The sequence below is a fragment of the Corvus kubaryi genome, unplaced genomic scaffold (assembly GCF_017639235.1).
Source record: "Corvus kubaryi isolate FWS band 111438036 unplaced genomic scaffold, C.kubaryi_AGA036_p1.0 37149, whole genome shotgun sequence".
Lineage (NCBI taxonomy): Eukaryota > Metazoa > Chordata > Aves > Passeriformes > Corvidae > Corvus > Corvus kubaryi.
The window spans coordinates 594558-618322 of record NW_024581039.1 but is presented as its reverse complement, the minus strand read 5'-3'; the positions used below and the strand labels follow the sequence as shown (position 1 = coordinate 618322).

The 23765-nt window shown below is 44.4% G+C and overlaps 1 protein-coding gene across 9 annotated transcripts in view; it reads right to left on the bottom strand.

Moving 5' to 3' along the window:
• The window catches only part of ZNF532 (zinc finger protein 532), a 34275-nt gene extending 12805 nt beyond the window's left edge, over nucleotides 1–21470 (bottom strand). For 4 of the 9 annotated variants that reach the window (XR_006014953.1, XR_006014954.1, XR_006014952.1 and 1 more), the window contains exons 1-6: nucleotides 20671–21269; nucleotides 18923–19032; nucleotides 17796–17949; nucleotides 9503–11862; nucleotides 4780–4961; nucleotides 1737–1913 (exon numbers count right to left, since the gene is read on the bottom strand). Coding sequence is in view for 6 of the 9 variants with exons in the window: in XM_042021544.1 (XP_041877478.1) it covers nucleotides 1737–1913; nucleotides 4780–4961; nucleotides 9503–11862; nucleotides 17796–17865 (2789 nt within the window). In the remaining 3 variants the exon portion in view is untranslated. The other 5 variants (XM_042021540.1, XM_042021543.1, XM_042021542.1 and 2 more) reach the window with 5 other exon arrangements.
• Nucleotides 21471–23765: the final 2295 nt, after the last annotated feature.

The following is a 23765-nucleotide window of genomic DNA, read 5'->3' as shown; positions in this document are numbered from 1 at the left end:
TGCCAGAGGCAGGCAGCAAGATTCCCCAGGAGCTCAATTCCTGTAAACACAGGAGTGTGACCTACTACAGAGTCCCTCAGAAACCATGGGGTCCTGGCACTGCTGAAGCCATGGCCAGTGTCCCTGGACTGTGCCACACACCTGGGGTCAGGAATGAGGCTGGCAGGCTTGCAATGGGTGCCAGTCATGCAGCCCGGGTGCTCCGTGATGCAGCACAGACAACCCAAATGTGAACGTATTGCCTCCAATACAACCTGTCAGTTCTGCTCAGCACTAGGCAGGCCAAGAACTCTGAGCACTGCAAGGGCTAGAAAAATCCTACCAGTCACTCTGCATGCATTTAAGGCACCATCTTGATGAAAACTGGCAAATTTAAAGGAAACACCACTTCTTAAGAGAAGCGCTCAACTATGGATTCTGTGACTTATTAGAGTAGTACTTAATAAAATTTCATTTCATTTTTTATAATCAAAATAAATTAGTAAAGAAATACAATTATAAGTGCATCTATATGGAAAGAAAACAAATGAAAAATACTTAATTCATGAACCTGATCAGAAACAGTTTGGCAGATCCAAGCACAGTTCACTCTTCGTATGTGTAGCATCTTACAGAAATAGTGATCTTAATCTTTTGGACTTCTCTAATGAGAACTATGAGAACCTGAAAAAAGTTTTAAATGTTGGTATCTCACAGCCTCTGACTGATGATACCATCCTGAATTAAAACAAGGTATCATTTCCCACTAGGCAGAAATGCCTTCATTTGGTATCAGACATGGCAAGTTTGTTGCCATTTTGCTTTGATGAAGGTGTAAATAAAGAAAAAAATCTCCTGTTAATATGTTAGAAGAAACAGTGAGAAACGGAACTCTTAGGAACGCTGGTTATTATATCATAGGATACTTTCTGTGTTCTTGAGCCTGCAAGTTGTTACCGTGCTGGTGCTCTGTGCGTGCCCCAGAGAAAACATGAAGCTCAATCCCTGACTGTTTGCTCTGAACAGTGCACTTGTAGCAGTGAGGAAGCAGCAGATGGAGGAGAAGGGGTGCTCAGAGAGGCTCAGACCTGAGGGTTGGAGGGGTTTGCACACACAGCAGCACCTGCTGCCTTCAGCAGAGCCTGCCAGTGTCCAACAGCTTTAAAAAAAGACCCTGAAGCCGAGTCCCACCTGTGCCCTGTGTCACCACCTTCAGCAAAATACCACCTTTATGGCCAACTTTCCTAGCTACAAAACAGAACCACTTCTGCTTTAAGCCAGAAAGAGATTACCTATTGGAAAAAAGCTTATATAAACAGATAAAATCGCTTTTTCTCAACTTTTCAACCACGTTATGAAAATCACCACATAAGCACTGATGAGTCTTAGCAGCTCTTTTTGGAATCACATTATTTTAATTCACAGTAAAAATGCAGATGAGCTAAGCAGATTAAAACATCAGAACGAGCAACACTCTGGCCACCTGTCCAAATAATTTGTGTAATTACATTTTGCAATCACTCTCTTGTAGCATGCAGTGCTTAAAGACCTGCTAGTACATTCAGAGAAATGTCACCTTTGCCCAGTGAACTGCCAGCTGAAAATTCATGAAAGTACTATACAAATCCCCATCACCAGCAGTCTGACAAAGTGGTGGCTGTGAGAGGTGACTGTTACGACTGCAAGCACAGGACAGAATGCAATTTCACAGCTTATTCAAATGCAGGCAAGTGCAGTAGAAGATGAATTTTGCTTACTTTGGTTCGCCTATCTTGATACCGGGGTGTTGTGTATAGGCATGGGAGTGTGTGCTGGGAGCAGATTTAAATGCCATGGGACAGATAGGACACTTGTAAAAGACTTCACAGTGACAACCTTGAATATGAGACTTGAGTGCCGCCACGTCAGAGTACACAACATTGCAGTGCACGCAGCTGCGGAGAGAGCGAAGGAGAGTCAGTGCAGCCCTGCCCTGAGCAGCGCTGGACATAATCAACACAGATTTCCAAGCAAAGGGAAGAGAGAAACACGTATGGATAAAAACTGGATAAAACAATATTACTCTGTCAATTTAAACAACCCCGTAAGAATCAACATAACCAGCAATTTGTGGATCACAAAGTAAGGGGAAAGAAATTTCACACATTTTCATTTGAAAATCTAAGAGATACAAGGTCAGAACATGTTTTTATGTTATTACAATAAAACAGAAGGGTCGACAAATACTCTATTGATTGCAGAAAGAACGCTTAAGTCCTCTGCAAATTTGGAAAGAGATTTTCCAGAACACATTTTTTATCACATGCAGGGTATTGTTTATAAAGTACACCAAAGCAATTTAGAAACTACCACCAAATGGAAAACCAGTAAGGAAAACATTTTCACCATTTCCCTTGTTTAGATTTACTGAAGATATACTGGTAATGATTTTCTGCACATGTAATCAAATCAGCACTTGGATTGAAACTCAGGAAAACTAAACCAAATCCCTACTATCAGATCAATATATCATATTGGAATTCGGAAAATATTTTTCAAAAACATACTTCTACTGTGTCGAAAATCTGTGACATTTCCGCATCTATTCTAAAATGAAATGATTAAAAATTTGAATTAATATTAGAACGTAAGAATTTTTATACACAATGGCCCCCTTTAATGCCCTACATCTCCAGTACCAAATGCTCCCAAATCAGTCCCAAGAACATAGTGCAATCAGCAATTACCTGTCAAATGAAACCATTTCTTATTAATCAGTATCTTGAAGTAAGACTTTTACAAACTCTTCAAATGTAGAAGGCCTTCACCCCTCCAGAACTTTAATTTTAGCATCTATCATGGCAGTACGATTGTTGTCACATAAATGTCAAATTTTCAATAGTTTTAGTGCCCTGATGATAGCAATAAAGCAGGAAATAGTTCTACATTGCATTTGAGGATCCCATTTTCCTTTTAAAATTTATCACCCTTGAATTTTATGAAATATCATCCTTTCTTTTTCTGAGCATTTAATTTATAGTCTTAATACTATTCATTGAGTTTATACCCATCTAGTCTCTGCTACCCAAGGCATTCTCTAAAGCAGGTCATTCTGGTCTTTTTTGGCTCTGTTAAGATCTTCTGTGCTCATACAGAGCTGAGCACTTCTTCACAGCCATACACAGCGTGATGCTCTCAATAACACATCTACTCCTCAGTGTCCCCCCAGAGAGCCAGGTGGCATTTTCACCTCCCCATGCCAGGGCTTGACCTCATTCTCTAGTGATGCCACGTAACAGCTGATCCTCAGCATCCACCATTGTATATTACACAGTTCCTAAGGACCAAGCCCTCTCGGGGACTGTTCTAACAGCTTCTTGCTTTCACCTTGGCAGGATGCAGTGAAACGTCAGGCTGAAGTTTTCAGCTGATTCAGTGCAGACAACTAGCCTAAATCACTGGAATCAAAGGGAACTTCTTGGCAGAGACCCTTTGGAAAAGCAGGATGGTGCATGCTGCTCTTCAGGCAAAAGCACCGCAGCTCTAAGAAGAGGCTGAGGAGTCTAAGGAGGAAGACAGTAACATTCCCAGAGACTGCTTTTGCTTGCCTGGGTGACTTTGGTTTAGTCTCACCAGATCAAGAAATTCTGACTCAGTGTTAAATGAGATTTTTATGAGACATGTTGAAAAGTTCAGTGACTTAGATTCCCAGTGCAGGATTTGGGATTCCACTGGTGTTACTGGGGCAGGCCAGGAGTCCCTAGAGGTGATTCTGTGTACAAACCCAAGAGACACAGATTAGAGGGAAGGGCAGTGGAGTGCAGGAAACAGATAGAGGAAATGCAGGACAAGACAGACTACTGCTTGAGAGGTAAGGGTAAAAGAAAAGAACCCAAAGAAATGAAAAGAGCTTGGAGTTATGTCAGGCCATGGATTCAAGCTGAAAACATAGGCTTGATGCAGTAAAAATGCTTTCTTCCCTTAGGGGAAGATTGCACAGCCATCCTGGAAAATGAACTGTGGCACCTTAAGGGTGGAAGGAGCTACCTGCCCTAAGATTTAGAATGGCCTTTTTTCCAGGCAGACAGGGTGAAGTGGACGTGTTTTAGGAGTGCTGAGCAAAGCTCAGGGTATGGGCAGCTCTTCTGATCTCTTGCTGTGCTGCCTGCCATTCAGTGCAAGGAAAATTCTAACAGAAAACCTTTTTTCAAGTCTTTCAAAACTAAACATTTCTATGAAATGCCTCTGCTCCCCATTTTCTCAGTGAGTTGCCATTACAGGGAAACATAAAAGTCAAAGGGAAACTGAAGAGTAACAAAGGAGAACCAAAAGACAAGGCTGTTTTAGAAAGGTAATTTACAAGCCATGTAAAGCCAAGGAATCGACTTCCCACAGAAAAGAACAACCAGACAGGTGCAGTATGCCCATCAACATCTCAATCATACATTCTGGAAGTACTGAAAATGACTGTTCTACCAGAGAGACAATCTAAAATTCAATGTTTTGAAAAAACTCAAGAAGTTTTTTTAAAAAACTGAAATTAAGACAATGCATCTGAATTTTCTAGACCTTATAAACCGTGAAGTCCTGAATCTGTGTGACACTAGCTAATATTCTGATTTAATCATGTACGAAAGTGGATGCCCAAAACAAAGCAGAATCTTGATGTATTTATTCCAAAATTTTAGTACTAATAGTACTGTTTCCATGACAACCTTAAACCCATGAAGCTGGTCCAAATAATGCTTATGAAAATGGAAAATCACTTTTAAAACCATAAATTATACATAAATTGATAACAAAAGGAATCATTATACTGACCGAAACCCAACTCTTCGGGTATAATGCAGGCAGTTCTTAGTGACATGGGTCTGGAAGTGGACAGATCTGCAGATTGCTCCACATTCAGGACACGTGTATGGAGATTTATGCTGATGAATTCTCTGGTGTGATGCAAAACTGCACTGGTTAGGAAGCAGCATCTGGCAGATATTGCATGTCTTCTAAATGATAAACCAGAATAGATGAGACAAAAGGTTTGGTTCAGCTCTACGTAACGTCTTGTGTCAAACACTGCAATATAGCAAATAAAGGTTAAATGTCATAACTGGGATGGGACCCAAAGCAGTAGCCAAATACAAACACAAGCCCTGCTGACAGAGCTGGCAGGTGCTGGAAGCCAGACTGACTGGCATTCTGGGCCACAAAGCTCCTTCATACACCACTGACCATGGGAGATGCACATGGGTTTATAGAAATATTACTCAAGCGCCTTCCCAGATTACCTTGATAGTGCAAGGGGCCTACGTACAACTCCAGAATCAAATTATTACTATTGTCTCTTATGGCTTGGAACTTGTGAATCTCACCAGTGACTTGCAAAGACTTAAAATCAAACCCAAGACTCCTTCATGACATCGGTATTTTTTGAACATGTATTTGCATATTTTTAGGAATGATCTCTCTAAGAGTCTGGCGTATGTAGTGATGTGTACACTCTGCAAAAATATTGACCAAAAAATGATCTCCAGAGCTGCATTATTTACTAACGTATACCCGAAGAAATCCTGAAATAAATGCTCTGGGAGCACTGTGGCTTGGTGTGTTTGAACACAGTCTTCGTACAGAGTTCTCCAATGTCCTGACATAGTAAGATGGCAAAATGCAAACCATTAAATATACAGCATGTTAAGCAAAGAAAACCTGCCATCACTGCAATGCAGATTCCACTGGCACTCCTGCCAGCCCACTACAACAGTGTTCAGCATGGGTACATTTACTGCTCTACTGCAAGGCTCTGCCCGAGTTCAGCTAACTACAGGGATTTCAAACTGGCACCTGCTCAGAGCCTTTGGGACACGGTAAGGCTGTATTCAGACACACAGAAATACTCGCTTTGAAATGCCAAACACTTGGCCTTAACTGACCAAACAGTGGCCAGAAGTGAGGGACTCAGCCTCAGGCTGACCAGAACTGTTTTGGGGTGTTAACTTTGTCTTAAGTTCAGCTTAAAGGCAAAACCCTCTGACCAGCCATAAGTGGCACATTTACTGGGCTCAAATACCATTCCCCAAATCTCTGTTTGGCTGTTCCTGTATTAACAGGCTGCAATACAATACTGGAGAATCTGGAACATTATTTGATTATGTAAGAAAACAGCAAACCAGAACTTCTTATTCCAGTAACAGAAACATTTGGAGGTTTCACAGTCCTTCCAAAGCCTTTGGCTTGTAGGACTTCTGAAGGAAACCGGGATGCGGTAACACAAAAGAGCCACACAACATTCCAGCCCCAGCTCAGTGATTGTCCTGATTTTGCAGCAAGCTGCCAGACTCATGTACTGACCACACATGCCAATAATGCTCTTAGTTAAGGCCCCTGCTCTGCTATTTCAATGAGTACAGAAGATGTTTAATTGTAACTGATTACAGTAGAACAAGAAGCATCTACTGTGAAATTCTGACATTCAGCATGTTTGCTTACCATTTTATTTTGGGCTTAAGGTGGCATTAACTTCCAGTTCTCTCATTCCAACCCACACCAAAATAAAACACAGTTTGTGAAAATCATCACCTGCCTGCATTTAAAGTCAAAGTTTCAGAAAAAAAAAAAAGGGTTAGAAGGAAAAATGGTGGAGGTGGAAAATAAAGATACACAAGAACGCTGAGTATGAAGGGAAATGAGCTATGTAGTTTCCATGGGAGCAATATACTCCTTTCTGTAACTAAAGAGAAATATTAACATTCATTAGCCCAGATTTGCTGCCTTATCCCCCCAGCAAGTAGACGAGGGTTTTGTTCAGCCAGAAAACCTGTCAGTGAGTCAGGGTTAATATTCCTTTAGGTTAATATTCCTTTTACAGGAATATTAATGGCAATAAAACATTATAGAAAGGTAACAACTTTATAGGGAATGTATTTTCATTGCTAGGATTGTTCTACCATTGTTTATTTTAAACAAAACATTTCACTTCCGTAACAGGAGTATAAGAGCAGCTACTTACTCACTGAAAACACAAAACTATACATTTTCCATTTCAGGAGCAATTACATGGGCACTAGAAAGAAGAGTAAGCTGCAAATAACCTTTTTTCCTGTTACTTGTTTGCAAACTCTGTTTACTTTCATTCTTCCTTCCTTCCTTCCAAAGGAAAAAATACCAATCTCATCTAACTTCCCTGTCCTCTTCCACCTACAGTAATGGCAGTTGTACAGCAAAAAGCCAGTGCCAAGCACTAAGAAGGAAAACAAGTCAGAGTATTTCTCATCCAAGCTTCTCGAAAGGTAACATCTAAAGAAAAAGTAGCAAAATACTTAGTAATAAATGCCTATACATAGTTCTTTCTCCAGGAAATACTACCCCTACAGGACACAACCAAACACCCTGTAAAAAGCCAGCTGCTGCTTGACATATGAAAAGGACTACAAAAAGTGATGAATTAATATTTAAAAGGATATTTCAACAAAGAACATTTTAAACTATATTTATTAAGAGGAGTGTTCTTTTCAAATGAAAGAACACGAAAATAGCTTCTTTTCCTCCAGTGCTTTGCACTGTTTTTTTTTAAACCTGCAGCTCTTAAAGCAGAGCAAGTTTCCATGAGAGACACAAATACCCTGACAGGCAACAGGCAATGCCAGCTGCTCCTGCAACTCCAGGGGCTTTCCTCCTTGAACAGCAGTACCTGGGAACCCACACTTCTCTCTCCACCTCCCTGCAGCTCCCTTTTGACATTCTGTGAACATCACAATTGCTTTTCTTTACTGAATCACCAGGATAAACAGTACCTAACAGGACATGTATGGAGAGCAAACTCAGCAGCAACAGGGAAAAAGCACCAGACAGAGGGAGAAAGGGAAGGGCAAAAGGTTTAGTTTACCTGGCCATAAAGACAAAAATCCCCCCACCCCAAAAGTGAGAACTTCACTTTATCTTTGTTCTCTTTCTTTTTCCATTTGTATTTTAGCCTCATCCTCCCCAACCTATCCTTTGTCTCTCATCCAATTGCTTTGTCTTGGGGCCTTCTTACTTGCTTGATTTTCCAGTACCAAAACCAAAAGTTTTTGCAAGGACTACTGCATCTTAGATGGAATGTTACCTAATGGGCTTATTATGCACCAGCAAATCAGCTAAAAACCCTAAGTAGCTCAATCTGGTGCAGAATATACTCATGGTCAGCCATTAGACCCTGTTCAGAACTGCAGCAACATCTATGGATGAACATGTTCTGCTGAAGGAAACTCCCTTAGGTAAGCACACCTGTAGTATCTTACAAAGAAAAATTCACTTGCATGGTATTCCACTGGGAATCCAGGCTATTTCAGTCTACCTGCTAGCCAGTTAAAGGGAGGAGCTAAGGCAGAGCCACACAATCAAGGTTATTTCCACGTGCAAATCTCTTTACATTACTACCTGTAGTGGTAGGTGCAGTGGAGCTGCTTCGTGGTACAGAACAGGTCCTGTGTGTAGTGAATAGATCCTGACAGGAACCTGCCTGTGCTCCTAGGACTAGTGCATTTTTTCCTAACTTCAGGACTTAAAAATCTTTAGCCTGTTCACTGTTGTCTGATTCCCAGGAATATTCCCGGGGCACTCCTGTCTTGAGCATGCTTGCAGGTTTTCAGCTTCCCCCCGCAGCAGGAAGCTGGAGCACCAAGCTCACCTGAATGCTTTGAAACACACCAGAATCCCTTTTAATTGGCACACCCCAACAGAGATCCAACCATATCATTTAATTAACCACCTTCACTCTTCCAGGATTATAAAATACATCGCACACTGATTAATATTAAGTTTTATTGAATGACGTATTTCTTTCAGGTCAGGCCACATACATTAGTAAAGAATTTTCAAATGGTTTTTAAGTTGAACTCATTAGCACTTGTAAGAGGAAAAGAAACCCAACCAACTAAACCAATGGTCACACAGAAAGGAAGGTGTGCCAGTGAGAACAGCACTTTGCACTTTCTGAGGAAGAGCTGAGGCAAACAGCAGGCATTCCTGTCAGTAGTCAGTGTGCCATTTGTCACTGCCTGAGTCCCTCCCTGCACATGAGGGGAATGCCTCAATCACTTAGGGCACTTGATGAAAACTCTAAAACCTGAAGACCAATCGAGAATGAATCACTTGAAGCTATCATTCAGGTTGAATAGACGGGCTGTTAATGAGGGTGCCAATTAAGTGGATTCCACGGGCTAGTCAAATTCCAAAGCACAGAAAGAAGTATTAAAATATTATTAGTAAAACCCATTATTATTTTCTGTATTATAATGTTCAGCTGTAAGAAAGCTAATGCTAAATTTTAGCAAAACTATACAGTGTCAATTTCAGACTTCACAGCCTAAAAAGATTCTAAGAAAAATCTTATTTATGCTGCATATGTTGACATTCACTATGTAAGTGCTTTCAAGACTTTTTGTGGTTTTCGTTTATCATTTTAATCACAGAGGTTCAGATAATTAACAGCTAAATGAAAGTAAAAACATATCCAAAGTCTCCTAGGCTTATAGATGAAACATTGGAATGTAAACATAGGATACTCTACTTGTCCACTTGTGTCTGCGGCCTGCTGGAAATGAGTTGCAAGAGATGTCTCATCTTGGAAAACTTCATTGCACTCCAAACACTTTAGACTATGTCTACAGAGTTTCGATGGATCTTCGTCTAGTGGCATAGCTGGAATGACAGGAGAGCTCGTGGGGGCCGAGATCACTGTCCCAGTTAAGCCAGACTGGATCTTTGTTACAGAGTGCATGCCAGCTCCCCCTGGGCTCTGGAGCACGGCTGCAGCAGTATTGCTGGAAGGAGATGCTATCATTTGATCTGCTGGGACTGGTTTTAGGATCAGGTGGGAACACTGCATCACGACGCCTTTCTCCTTGTGCCCACGAGCATGGGACAGGAGACTGCATTTATTGTAGAAAACTAAATTCTTTGTACAATGATTACAAGTCACTTCAATTCGCACACTTCTCCTGTCATAATGCTGGGTCAGGCTCTTCTCGAGAGCAAATGAGTCGCCACACTCCAAACACTTGTAACCTCGCGTTGGTAGCGTGATTCCGGCATTGGCTGGGGGGCTAAGGTTTGGGATGTAAACTGGCACAGGATTGACACTGCTCAGCACCTTATTGAACGCTTCCACTACAGAGCTCTGTAGAGATGACACCACCTGCACTCGAGACACTTTTTTCGAAGGCTGGGAGGCTGCTGCAGAAATTATTGCCTGCTTGATTTGCTGCTGGGGTTTTGTTAGCACTTGGCGCAGTTCAGAGGTGGTTTGAGCACCCTGAGGCAAAAGGTTAAGGTTGGCAAGATGGACTGTCTTTGGCACAAGTTTGGCACTGGCAAGGCTCGATGCTGGCACCACGACTGTCTGCTGCTGGATGGCATTGGCAGCTTTGATAATGGCACTGCTGGCACTCTGCACGGATGCAGCAGAGATGACAGTGGCTTTCACTGTGGTGTTGTTAGCCAGCTTCAGATTGATCACTTGGGAACCTGCTGTTTTCACTGCTGAAACGGGCAGGAAGGCAGTAGCCACGGGTTTGATAGTGACCTGTTTAGGGGCAAGTTCTGCAGATCCAACTGCATTGGTGACAACTGAGGACTGCAGAGGAGCTCTGGGAGGAGAGGAGAGAACAGCAGCGGAAGTTGGTGAGGCCAGGAGAGATGTCATGGAGGTTACCATGGAAGCACTCTGCTCTGGCTTTTTACCAGAGTCCACATCAACTTCTGGCAACACTCTAGTAACAGTTCTCTTGATCTCCCCAGAAGAAGTCTTGATGGTTTTTATGCGAACCTTAGGGATGGCTGGTGTCGACCCTGCGGGAGAAGATGGAGACCCTTTGCTACTGTTCTCACTTGAGACACTTCTGGGACTATCGGGTGGTTTGACAGACGGCTTCTTAGCACCATCAATGAGACTCTGAGACTCAGGAGATTTTTCAACAGCCCGGGGACTTTCACTTATGTCTTTTGGTAATGGAGAAGACTCTTCTGAATTAGACTGTAAATCTTTACTGCTATCTGTAGCTGCCTTTTTAGCACTCAGTGCTGCGATTGCAGCAATGCAGGAAGAAAGCTTTGCTGATGACTTCGCTTTGGACTGGGAAATGCTGGCAAGATTTGTGTCACTTTTTTCAGTACTCAGTTTTCCATCAAGTACCCTGTTTTCAAGAAGCTTCTCAGAATTGTCTTTTTGTAACTTGTCCTCTGTTTTTCGAGTTTTAAAAGGCTCATAGACACCTAAATTCATGGAGTTTGTCTCTGTCTCTCGTTTAGCAGCTTTATTTTTATCTATACTACTTGAAACAGTGATTCCAGATTTAATTAAGTTCTCCCCTCCAAGTGCCTTTAGTTTGTCATATTCCTGCTGAGATAGAGATCCTGCCAAGACATTTGCTCTGAAATTTGCACGCATCTCCTCTTTATCCAGGGGGTCATCTACCTCTATTCTCTCATCATCATCAAATTCTTCCGCACTTGATATTGGGCTGAACTGGTTGAAAGCTGAATCCTTCAGTGTAGCCTCAGAAGCTGACCCATCATCTTTAAGTGATTTCCCTTCATCTTTACTGTAACTCTCAAGAGCTGCTGACGTTAGGAAGCCATTGTGCAAGCTGTTGCCTGCGGAATGGTGGCCATCCTTATCCACACCTTCGGAAGAATCAATAGTACGCACATTTTTCACGATGACGCTCACCCCAACATCAGATGATGATGGGACATGGGAATCTTCATCTGCATGAGCATTTTGTTTTATGTGGCTTTCATGGTCATCATGTCCAGATTCAATAGCTGCTTTGGGATCTACCATGTCTGGTATGTCAAAGGCTGCAAGAAGGTCATCGAAATCTGGGGTCTTCATATCCCCCATGGCCACGTATTTGATTGTAAGCAAATCTGTAAAATAAGCAGAAAGTCATCACTTTAAGCTCTAGTAGCACAGTCTTATACAAAACAAGCGTTTGTTCATATCTACCATGCAAAAAGGTGTTATTTCACTTCTGAATCAATATTTTCAGAGATTATACATTACAGAACAGTGTTCCAGTCCAAGTGTACAGTTTAATTATTACACCAAGAACTATAGTAATTCATATACTCCACAGATGGTAACCTGGCAATTTCATTCTGGGCCCAAACTGCAGTGACTTTCTTCCTGTTCCCTCTCCTAACATTCCCTCCTATCCACACAGACTGCAAAATGGACATTCATGAAAATAACATGAGACACCTGCAATTTCTCTGAAGTCTTGACTTTCCTTAACAGTTGCACTATTAATCTGAGGAGTCTTCTTGAAAATAATAAAGTAATAAACATCTGTAAGACTTAAGTATTCATCAACACTGGCTACCTGGAAGTCACTGTGGACTATGAGAAGGCAACTGAGGAAAATTTTTCAAGGATACTGGAATAGACACACACATTTCACGCAACAGCTTCAAATAAATATAGAAGAGTTTTGCAAATTGTTTATGCAGTTCACTTAATGGTTTTGGGCCCCTTGTCTAACTGATGAAGTCCTTAATACAAAAATAGATGCACACATAGTATCAAAATCACAAAGCAAGTTTCTATGAGGATTAAATGGAAAAGATTGCAGGTACCGGAGCATATCAAATCCATGTAAAACCACAGAAAGTTTTGACACAGTTTCTCATTAATCAGGGATACTAATTAGTTGCATTCTGGTAGTACATCTGTCCATAGGTGTCTTTTTACAGTTGTTGCATACACTCAAAAAGAGCTAGATAGTCTCCCTAGTCTGAAACGTCCTCTAATTACATATCCTGGAGTTTAATTAACATTTACCAATAGCAGTGAATTAAGGCCTGCTTACATGCTATTTCCTCCAAGTATGTTTAAGATCACAACTGCCCAGCAGAGGAAACACAGCTGTCCTTTACTGACAACTGCTGCTGCCCTTATCAAGAACTTCTCTCATTCTTCAGACTTTTCAAGCAATCAAAGTTAAACAAAAAGGGAGACAAACACGGTCAGTTGTCATACACAAGGAAGAGAAGTTCTAACCTGGCCATTTTATTCATCTCTTCCTCGCTATTCTAGGGCACCCATACTAAGATTCAGTGTATAAACTATGTTTTCACCACAACTGCCAGGACTCTGCAGCCATATTCCTCCCGCTTTTTTTCCCCCTCCACAAACCTTTCAGTAACTCTTTCCCTTAAGGATAAAACTCTGCTTTTTATTCAAGATCAAAATCAACTGGCACCTTGGCTGCCATACAAGCTGTGAGTCTATTCCTTCTCTGGGCCAACATCATGCCTGTAAATACTTCAGAAGAGGAAGTAAGGCAAGCTCCTGGTTCCCTAGGAAATCATGATTTTCCAGGAACTGGAATTTCTTTGAAAAGTGCTCTGAGAATGTTTGAGAAGAGTTATACAGAAAACCAGTTTATTTAAAAATCCATGCATTACTCTGCTTACTAATCATTCAATGATAAAAGTAACAAGGAAAAAATCTGGATATGGCCAATAGGAATTACACAGCTAGGGAGCCTAGCAAAGCAGTGAGGTGAAATGCTTCTGCATTCTGCTTTTCTGATGGTGGTTGAGGGAACTTCTGGGAAGATAATGAGTCTTAAAAACTTAAAGTAACAGATTCTGAATATACCCTTATTAAACGGTTTCCCTGAATCTCTGTAGTGACAACACCCACCCCTGTATCTGTGCGTCAATATCTCACTGAAACTAAGTTCTGGAGGTGAACCAGGAGTGGTTTATTTGCGTTCATGCTTTCTCAAAGCACGTGTGCATGACTTCCTACGTTGTTGTTTCTTTGGAAACACATCTCCTCAAGTGTTTTCTATGAACAGCATGAAGAACATGGCACAGATTTTAGCCAAAGCAAGGCCTTGTCTCCTTGTCTGTTCCACTGCCTTGTTTCTCCCAAAAGTCAGCCTTTTTACTCCAGTTCATCTGATACCACATTCCAGTGAAGCACTCACTTGGGGAATTATGTCAAAACAAGAACCAGACCATGAGAACTCTCTTCTGACAGTAGAAGAAGCAAGCAGGACAAGCAGGACTTAGAAGTAAACTGCTGCTTCTGAAGAACTGACTTTTTGTTTCACTGCATGGAATTGTTACAACTCCTCCTCAACCCCTCTATCTGTACCTGTTCCAGCTAGAAAGACTCTAGCCATAAGAGGAAAAACAAACCTACCCTTTCATGTTCTCTGTGGGGGACACACCAGAGAAACACACACATTTTTTCTTACTTTCTAAGTCAGATTTATCTTGTAGCTCTGGCTTCAGGACACCTGCAGATTGGGCCCAGCATTCTCCACAGAAAGACTAAGCTGTCTAGAAGCTGTTGCTGAGATTAAAAGGTAATTTTTTGGGGTAAAGCCAAGCAATTGTAAACACTCAAATCAGAATCATTCTAGGGAAGTTCAACAGCCTAATGAAGACAAGAAAATAGAATAACATGGCAGCTCCCAGCCAGGTCCTATCTCCAAACTGCTCAAACCCCTAATTTTTGTCTATCAGGTACAAGAACAGCTTCAAGCTTTCCAGAAATGGCAAATAATCATCCTCCTTTCTCAATACTTTTCCAATTAATACTCCCTATGCATGAAGGCTTCTATCATTTCTGGATCATAAGCATGGTCTTACATGCTCAATTTTTACACTTTGATTTAATCCTTAACCTTTGAAGAACCAACCAACTTTTCCTCCTTGACACTCACCTTCTTATTCATCCAGATCTTCCAAATAGCTAAAACACAAGTCTAACAACTTTATGCAAGTGCTTTAACTGGACCAGACCATCTTTTCTGCCTTACTGAATGTCTACCCTTTGCCTTCAAATCCCATGTAACTGTCTATACTTAAATATCTAACTCCTTGCTTTTGTTCACACAATTACTCAACTTCAGCTTCCCTCAGCAGCAAGTCCATTTGTTATCAAAGGACATAAACCCCCAAATTTATTCTTCATCTACCTATGGCATTCATGTTCTCATGACTACATTCCTTTACCTGCCTTAAACTCTTTTTTTTATCTCTGTTTGTACTACATACATTTGTGGACTGTGCACCCTTTAGGATGGAGACCTTTTCTTTTGCACGTCCTTCCAATAACACCAGCATTCTTTCCAGTTTTGTGAAATCAGAACACGGAGACACACCTTTTCAGGGTATGGCACATGGCAGTGTTTTGGTTCTGGTATAGCCACATACAGAAATTAGTCTGTTACTTCTTTTGATTCCCAGGCAGACACACTACTCCAGAGCAAAATTCCAGTAGTCTGGAATAATTACTCTACTTCCAAACATGAGTAATAGTGCCTAAGTAACATCAAGCTCATTCTGGAAGAAAATGCCTACACAGGGAGCAATACCAGCCTAACCAGCATAAAACCATACTTTTTTGGGTTTTGGTTTCTGTATTGTTGTGATAAGAAATTTCATCAGGCAGAGAAGACTTAAGGGATTCGATCAGAATTACAGTAACATATATCCTAACATTAGGCAAACTTCATCCTAATAGACCAATTACGAGTAGTTCATTGGTCATTAGTAATTATGACTGACTTACACTTCCAGTCATTTACTCTGAAAGTCAAGCATTGTAAAGACAGACAAAGCAATATGCTAATCTAACCACAAAACCTTCTTCAGGAAAGGGGAACCGCATCTCCAATCACAGCCTCGCCTGGCTTGACACACTCAGCAGGCGAGTAGGATGTGCAAGAGGCCACTTCAACCACAGTCAGCAATGGCTCTCATGCTCATATACATAAAACATAGGCTCATTTTCGCAATCAAAGGGCCCATGACTTGCTACTGTTGCAAAACCCAGACAAACAGCTGCTTCCACAAATCACAGAAATTCCTTTCATAATATGCAAAGTAATTCTTATCCTAAGAAATTCTGATTTCTCAGGATAAAGGTCTTATTTAGCATCCACAGCATCAGTAAGGTCATGCCAGTCCTAATGTAAACAATCTTTGTGAAGCATGGGGTGTTTCACAGTTAAAATTTGTCCCAAGCAACCTACTTTTTCTATATTATACACCATATTTACCCACCTTCAAAAAAGGGGAAAATCCAATTTATTTCCATGCACAAGACTCAATGAGTAAAAGACTTGATCTACCATTCTGACAGCTAAAATAGTGTTACTTGTAGTTTACAACTCCTTAGGAGCCTCATCCTGTAGTCCAACACATCAATTTTTGAACTGGGTATCTCAGGTTCTCTTTGGGTAGGAGAAAACAAGAAGGGAAGGAGGAGGGGAATGAATCTTCTGGAGTCTAAACCACTTCTAGCACAGCTTGAAAAGAACCACATGCAGCTGGTTCAAAGTTCAGGACAATCAGCCTTTGGCTGGCAAAAAGAATAGGGATGTTTCAACACGAGCAAGGAATCTCCTTATGCAAAACATGGAGCTGAACAGGCCATCCTCAGCTACAGATGGCCACATGAAAACCACCTGTACTTATCAAGAGATTCAGGCCAGGGTTCCTAAATCCCTCCTAAAAGAAAGATGAATTCCTGAAAAGCAGGGAAATCTACATACCATTCTTTTTGCAGTCTACTTAAAAAATTAATTACAAACATGGCTTAATTTTGTACTTCTATATGTGAAACAGGCTGGGGCAGTAACACGTGACTAATTCAGATGCACAACAATAATGAAGAGAATTTTGAGATTCCCAAACTAATGCAGACTCAAATTACATTCTAAATGGCACAAGCTTCCCACCTCTTTCCTTTAAGGTACTTTTTCTGAAGTGGATGGCAATTGTGGTCCAAGCACAGCGTGAGCAGCTGCAGCCTCCCAGAGAGCTCTCCCAGCCAGGCAGGGCCCATCAGGGCAACAAGCAGGCCCAAGAACCTTAGGGTCAAATTTGGGTTTTTCTGAAAAATCTATTCCTGGTACTCTGCTGCACATTTGTATTTTAACACATAAGCATATGGCGAAGAAAACAAAAGTTAGGCAATTCATTCCAAAGGGACTTGGAATGTGATAAATCCTTACCCTCATTCTAGAGATCAAATAATTGAGATCAATGCAAAATGAGATCCTGGGTGCTGGTACAGAAGAGCAGCCCTCCAGCACTAGCATTTGCTGCTGGAAAGCTGGCCCGCGTGCACAATCCAATCTCCTGATGAAGAGCATTTACAGATATTACTAGACTGAAAAAAGACAACTCACCAAGAACACTGCAGACTCCATCTATGCAGGTCTCTCATCTTACAGCCAACAAAAATCCCTGCAAATTCAAAATCTCCTTTGCTAAAAATAAAAATTCGTAACACAGATAACATTCAAAAAGCCAAAAAAAAATGGATACAAGGAATTTTGTCACAATCCAAGAACTTACAATTTTAAAGCTGCTTACTATTCTGGCAGAAGGAAAAAAAAACCCAAAAGGTGCCCTTGTGTAATATATGAATTTTAGCTGACACTTGGAAAAGAACATGCATCCTCATCAGGAAGAGATCCTATTCCTATCATGCAGCAGAACTCCTGTTTGCAAGCATCATTCTGCTACAGACGCCTATAGTCAAATATAGACCCTCTGCATCCCAATGCTGAAGAACAGGAGCAGAAATCAGCACAGTGATCTGTCAGGCATTTTGCTCCACCACAAGCTATTCACTGCTCTATCAAACCTGAAAAACAACACATCACAGCTGCAGTAAAGCCCACAAACCCAGAATTTCAGGCCAAATGTTAGCATGCTATTTTCACTTTTCTACAATTAATAGCTCAATGCCTTACGTAATCTACTGCAGTCAGAAACAAAAAGGTTCCCTTGTATTGTCACCCTGCCTCAGCAGCCAGCACACAACTTACCCAGTATCCACAACCTCTCAAGGCTTTTAGGACTGTCTATTCTGCTGAGCACAGAGGAAAGGATCCTCATTTCACACCACAACAGAATATTTCCAATGTTCTGCCTCCATATTATCTTGATTGTAGATTACCAAACCAGCTAACACAGCCAGGACTGGGAAGATTTTTTAAAAATCACACTGGTTAGGATTCTAGAGTTGCGATTTCCTGTTATAGGAAGTAACAGTTCTAGCAAAAGAATCCCCCAGGCAAAATGTTTAGTGATCCACTGTATAAGCTCTAACAGCCTTTGTTCTTCCCTTTGCTAGATTCATTACTGCTTCCTTCTCTCTGCCTCTCTCACTCTCTCTGAATCCTTCAGGTTTCACTATAAGATAAAAACACCAGCTCAAATCTAAGTACACATTTTGTATTTTCTAGCTGAGAAAGAAAAACTAAAAATTCTGTCCATTATCCATTGCTTTGAGTTAAAAGCAGTCACCCCTCTGCAGCTGCTGCACTGCCCATCCGGTTTCCTATGCTGATTTCATTACTGCACAATATTATAATTCATGCCACTGATAATGCACAGGAGCTCCATCCAGCCCCCCAAAATGCATCTTTCCACCTGGCTGCTGCAAAATCCTCCCCAGGTTACAACAGTTTAAGAAAAGCCATCCACACTATTTCTTTTGCACAGGTTTTTTTCTCTGCAGGCAATATTAAGTACATGTTTAACACCAAAGACCTTAATTCAAAACCAAGTACTGGGTCACTGGGATGTGGTCAAAAAATAATGTGTAAATAATCAGACAGCAAATTCTGCATGTGTGTGTCTAATACAGAACAGAACAGCTCCCTGCCACAACTGGTCCACAATTCATGATTGTCATTCAGAGGCCTATTCCGTATCACTACACTGTGGAAAAAAACCGTATATCTGGATATATTTCAATGAAAATACTGTATTTAGCCAAGATATCAGTAAGTCTTTACAAATAAGAGCTTTAATCCTATTAGAACTGGAGGACCTTAATAGCATTTCTTCAGTAACACTTAAACAATTGTCTCCTTCCTAATGTGCCAAGTGTGCAATCAGGATGTACCTCCACGCTATTGTGATATTCAGCCCAAACCACCCATCTCACCTTGTGAACCTTGACCTTTGAGAGATTTTTTTAGCCAGTGCTCAGTTACTGCCACAGCCACATTACCTCTGCAAACACCAAAGGGTTAAAGGCAGCCCCAATCAATAGGCCTACAAGGAAAAAAAAAAAAAGGGAAAACGAGTATGCCTTACAGCATCTTTTCAATGCTTTTATGCACAATTCTACAACAATATTGTTTCCTTTTGGCCTTAGAGAAAGGCACAGCAACCCCCCCCTTAATGTCTCCTAAAGAAGCAAACCACAAGACAGCACCCTGTAAATAAAACAGCATGCAAAGCATCCTCACTCACAAGCATAACTACAATTACAAATCATTCAATCCATTTTATTTAGTTTAGTTTTAAAATAGACTGCATAACCAGTGTCCCACCCTTGCAAAGCAAAAATATTTTAATAAGGGTCATAAATCTCAGCTCTTGCCCATTCCTTAAGCATAAAAAGGCACGAAAAGCCAAAGTAATCTCAGTTACTGCAAATATGTACATTTACATACAGAACCCTTTATGACTACGTTAGCCACATACCAGTGCTGTGTGTCTAAAGTGTGCATTCACATACTGTTTTGGGATGGTATCTTTCTGCAAGCTCCTCTGCTTTTGGCTGCCATGAAGGGAGGAAGCTATCCCAGTGTAGTAGCTCAGTGACTGCATTGTGTTCAGGAGCTGATCTGCCTCAAACCAGTTCCAGCCGGTTCTGGTCACCCTACATAAAAAGCTATGGCAACCCTCGCTGAGTTGCCAACAAGTCCCTGAAAATCGCAGGGGCTGGTTTTTGTGTGGCGTGGGGCCGGCACAGCCCTGTGCCCCGGCTCCCCTCGTGCCCGGCCCACGCAGCCCCTGCTCCCCAGAGCCCCCCGAACGCTCCCTTGCTCGCCTCCCCCACTTACCTCCCACAACCTGGCTGAGAGCTGTGTATGCGTGCCTGTCTGTAGCTAACAAAGAGACCGCAATAAAAATCCTCATAGGATCTCTCTTGCAGCACCAGGCAGGCTCGGCCACAGCCCTGGGAGACAGGCTGCTAACCCGGGCTGCTCCCCCTCTGCTCCCACAGATGAGGGGTGGCTGTTCACACACGTCACATCTGCCCCCTCATGCCCACGGCCACGGGGTGCCCGATCAAGGGCTTCTCCCATCCGCCCTCCCGACTCCTCGTTCCATCTGGGGCCGCCCGAGTGGCATTTTCTGTGCTCTGAGAAGCATTACACTACAGAGTACCCACAAACGCGCCTCCCTCCCCTCAAGAAATCCATTTCCGCAGCAGCAAGATGCCTGCAAAATAGTTCCTTTGCCCCCTCCTCGCAGCACCGGCTTGGCTGCTGCACTGATTTTTTGATTTTTTTTTTTTTTTTTTTTTTTTTTTTTCCGTTTTGCTATTCGACTATGCTAGAGGCCTTGAGAAGCAGCGAGCTGCAGCCCCACGGCTGCGCAGCCCCCCCGGCTGGCACCCGCCGGCCGGGGAGGCCCAGTCAGGCTCTGCGCAGCTCCCACCCCGCAGAGATTGTGCGGACCGACCGCCTGCCCGGCCCTGCACCTCTCAGGGGATGCCTGCCCAGGGTCTCGGCCCCCTGCGGTGCCCACGCCGCTCTAGGGGTCCGCACCCACCTGCACCCGTGGCCGCTCTGCTCCTGCCCGCTCCCCTTCACCTCGGCCGCGCAGGGCCTTCCTCCTGCGTGGCTGAAAGGCACCCAGACCGAGACAGCAGCCACCCCGCTCCTCTTGGCTACTCACCCTTGCTCTGGGAACACCAGTAACCACCTCCGCCTACGCGCTGAAACCCCCTCCTCTCGGGGGCTGCGGGAGATGCTGCTCAGCAGGGCTCCCTCCGGGCGGGTGGGCGACCCCGGCAAGCCCCTCTGCCCCTGGCTGCACCTGCAACTGAACAGAGGTCTCGGGCACAACCCTGCACCCCTCCCTGCGGAGACACCTTCTTCGCATCCCTCATCCCCACCCCGTTCTGGGGAGAACCACCATGTTCTTCCGCTGCCTCGGCCCGTCTTCCCCACACAGGCTGCTGCGGCCGCAACCGCGGCCGGCCCTCCCTCGGCCCCTCGGTCCGGGGGGCCGCTCCCTCCTCCGGGCTGCGGCGGCCCTGGGCACCTCCCTGCGGGTCTGCGCGCTCCCGGCCCGAGTTGGCCCTGTCCGACCGGGCCTTGCGAGCCCTGGGGACGGCCGGGGAGGGGAGGCCGTGGCCCCTTCGGCGGCGGGGACAACGATCCGCCCCCGCCCGGCCGGCCCGGAGCCGGCGGCCCGAGCAGTTTCTGCACGGGTGCCCGCGAGGCTCCGGCCGCCGGCGGGCCGGGAGGAAGCGACCCCATAGCATGCAACCTCCGGTCCCCATGCGACACACCTGCTGCGGCCGGAGCCGGCGGGCTCGGGCAGGGCTACGGCCCGCGGCGCGGCCCGGCCCCGCGACGGAGGAACATAATGGCAGGAGGCTGCGGGGCTGGGCGGTGGGGGTGGGGGTGCTCGGCGGCACAGATGGGGAGACGCTCCCGTGTGATTCCGTGTGGAACGGCTCCCTGGAGAGTGCCGGGGGCGGGGAGGCTGCGGGGCCGCCGAGCGCTGCGGGGCCGGGGCCGGGGCCGGGTCGCGGTCTCCCGCAGCCCGGGCAGGTCGGGGGGGTTTCCGACCGGTGCCGGAGAGAAGAACCACGCCGGCTGCCGGGGCCGATCTCCGCAGCGCCGAGGCCGGCGCCGCCCGGGTGCCGTGGGAGACGCTGCCCGGGACCCGCCGGGCGCTGCCCCTGCCCGAGTGCCTCAGGCCTCGAAGGGCAGCCAGGGGGAGAGCCCGCGGCCGCTGCTCCGGTTCCAGGCCAACAAAGGACGGGAAGAGCCACACGCTGCCAGCTCTGGCGGTTCAGCCCCTCTGCCGGCGCTGCGGCCGCCGGGCCCGGCCGGGGTGGGGGGGGGGGCCCCCCCCCCCGGGGGGGGGGGGGCCGGGGGGGCCGGGGGGGGGCCCCCCCCCCCCCCCCCCCCCAGGTCCCGGGGCGCGGCCGGGAACCGTGTCCCGGAGCGATGCTGTCTTTCTTTCCACACCCCGTTACCCGGGCACTCTCGGGCCTGCCTGAACAGCGCCTGCGGCCCGTGCGCTTCCTCTGACCAGCTGCCTTTGTTGGCTGCGCAGCATCCTGGCGGCATCGCCATTGCTAGGAACGGCAGGACGAGATCCCTCCCTCTCTCTCTTACCACCGTGCAGCAGCATTTTCAGAATGTAAAGTTTTGCACGCGAATCGCTTTATTGAATCATACTAATGGCTTTAAATACATCCGTCTCAAGTTTATGCTATGAGCATACAGTATTATACATATTCTAGATAAAATTAGGCTGGTGTATTAATGCCTGTTAGGGAGGCAGCAGAGTCCCAAAGGCCCTCTGCACAAGCACAGCTCCTTCTGGGAAGCTGCCCCAGAAGCTGTGCCCACAGGTGTCAGTCGGGCAGGAAATTATCCATCGGGCCATGCCCTGGCTGCTCCAATCCAGCCTCCGGGTAAAAATTCTAACTTATTCCAATTAACTAAAACAGCAGCAGAACACAGGTTCTACTGATTGTCAGCTGTGGCAATCAGTGAGTCTGACAAGTTTATAGAATTTGAATATAATAAATCGATTTGTGGATTTGTGCACTAGTTTTACTATTCAAGAAGGGCCATGCAGTTCATTTTGCACAAGCCTAGGGATCATGCTGCAAGTGACTTGTAGAATTAGTCCATGATAATTACAACACCCTATTTCTTCCCAATTGACCAGTAAACCAAGTTGATTAAAGAAGTGAAAATTACACTCTCTTTCCTTACATTGCATTTCTGTGGTCAGCTTGCATAATAGCATAAAGAAGATGGCAGCTGCTACTACTACTGTGGTATTAATATCTGAAATGTTAATCGATTTCATAGTTTACACATGGCACAAAGGTCCTTGTGCGTGCTGCCTTTCACACAACTCTACTTGTTTTCCTTCTAGACAGGTGTCCTTGACGTCTCCATGGGAGAAAAAGTCTGTCACCCTACGTATTTGACTTAGAAAATATAAAATGAAGAGAATTTTAAGTATATTTTACAAGCCATGCCAGGCTGATAGCACTTCTCCAGTATTTTTTTAATTCAAGCACACAAAGTAACAGGTGTCCCCTGCAGTGTCACTTCTGCATTGGGAGGAGTTTTTGGCATATTGACCTTATGTCTTAACTCTGAAGTCTTAGACCAGAGGTCCTGTTCAGTCCCTCAGACACTGTGCCACATAATCCTTAGAACCTGTTGTGGAAGCAGTTCTCCTTGTTTAGGTTATCCTGTTTTATCCCTTGGCTTTGCAGCAGCCAGGATCAAAGTCCCCAACCCCAGTGTCCTTGCATGGACAACCTCTGTCCCGACAATGAAACCATCACCAGTGGATCCTTCCAGCTGGACTCCAGGTGTGAGACAGGATCTCCTGGTCACCTGTGCTGACACCTGCAGAGTCCCATAGCTCATACTTCTTTCTCTGGGAACCAGGTACATCTTGAGCCCATCCTTTTCTTTTCCTGAAGAAATGCCTCCCGTGCAGCCTGCTGCTCCTTCTGAGCAGTTAGCAAGGAGTGCTGCCAATTCAGAACACTTTGATGCTGCAGTGAATGCTGAACTTGTGCACAATAATAACTTTTAAATTATTTAACTTCTAAGGATTTTAAGGCTCGTGAAATTCAGGACTCTAAACAGTGGTGTATTCGTCTCATGCCTTCTGTACAGGCATCAACTGCATCAAACAGAGCTACAGAGTTTCTGCGCATTAAAGATGTGCTGGGGCCAAAGAGGATTTTGCTGGTGGATTGACACAATAAAAACTAAAGT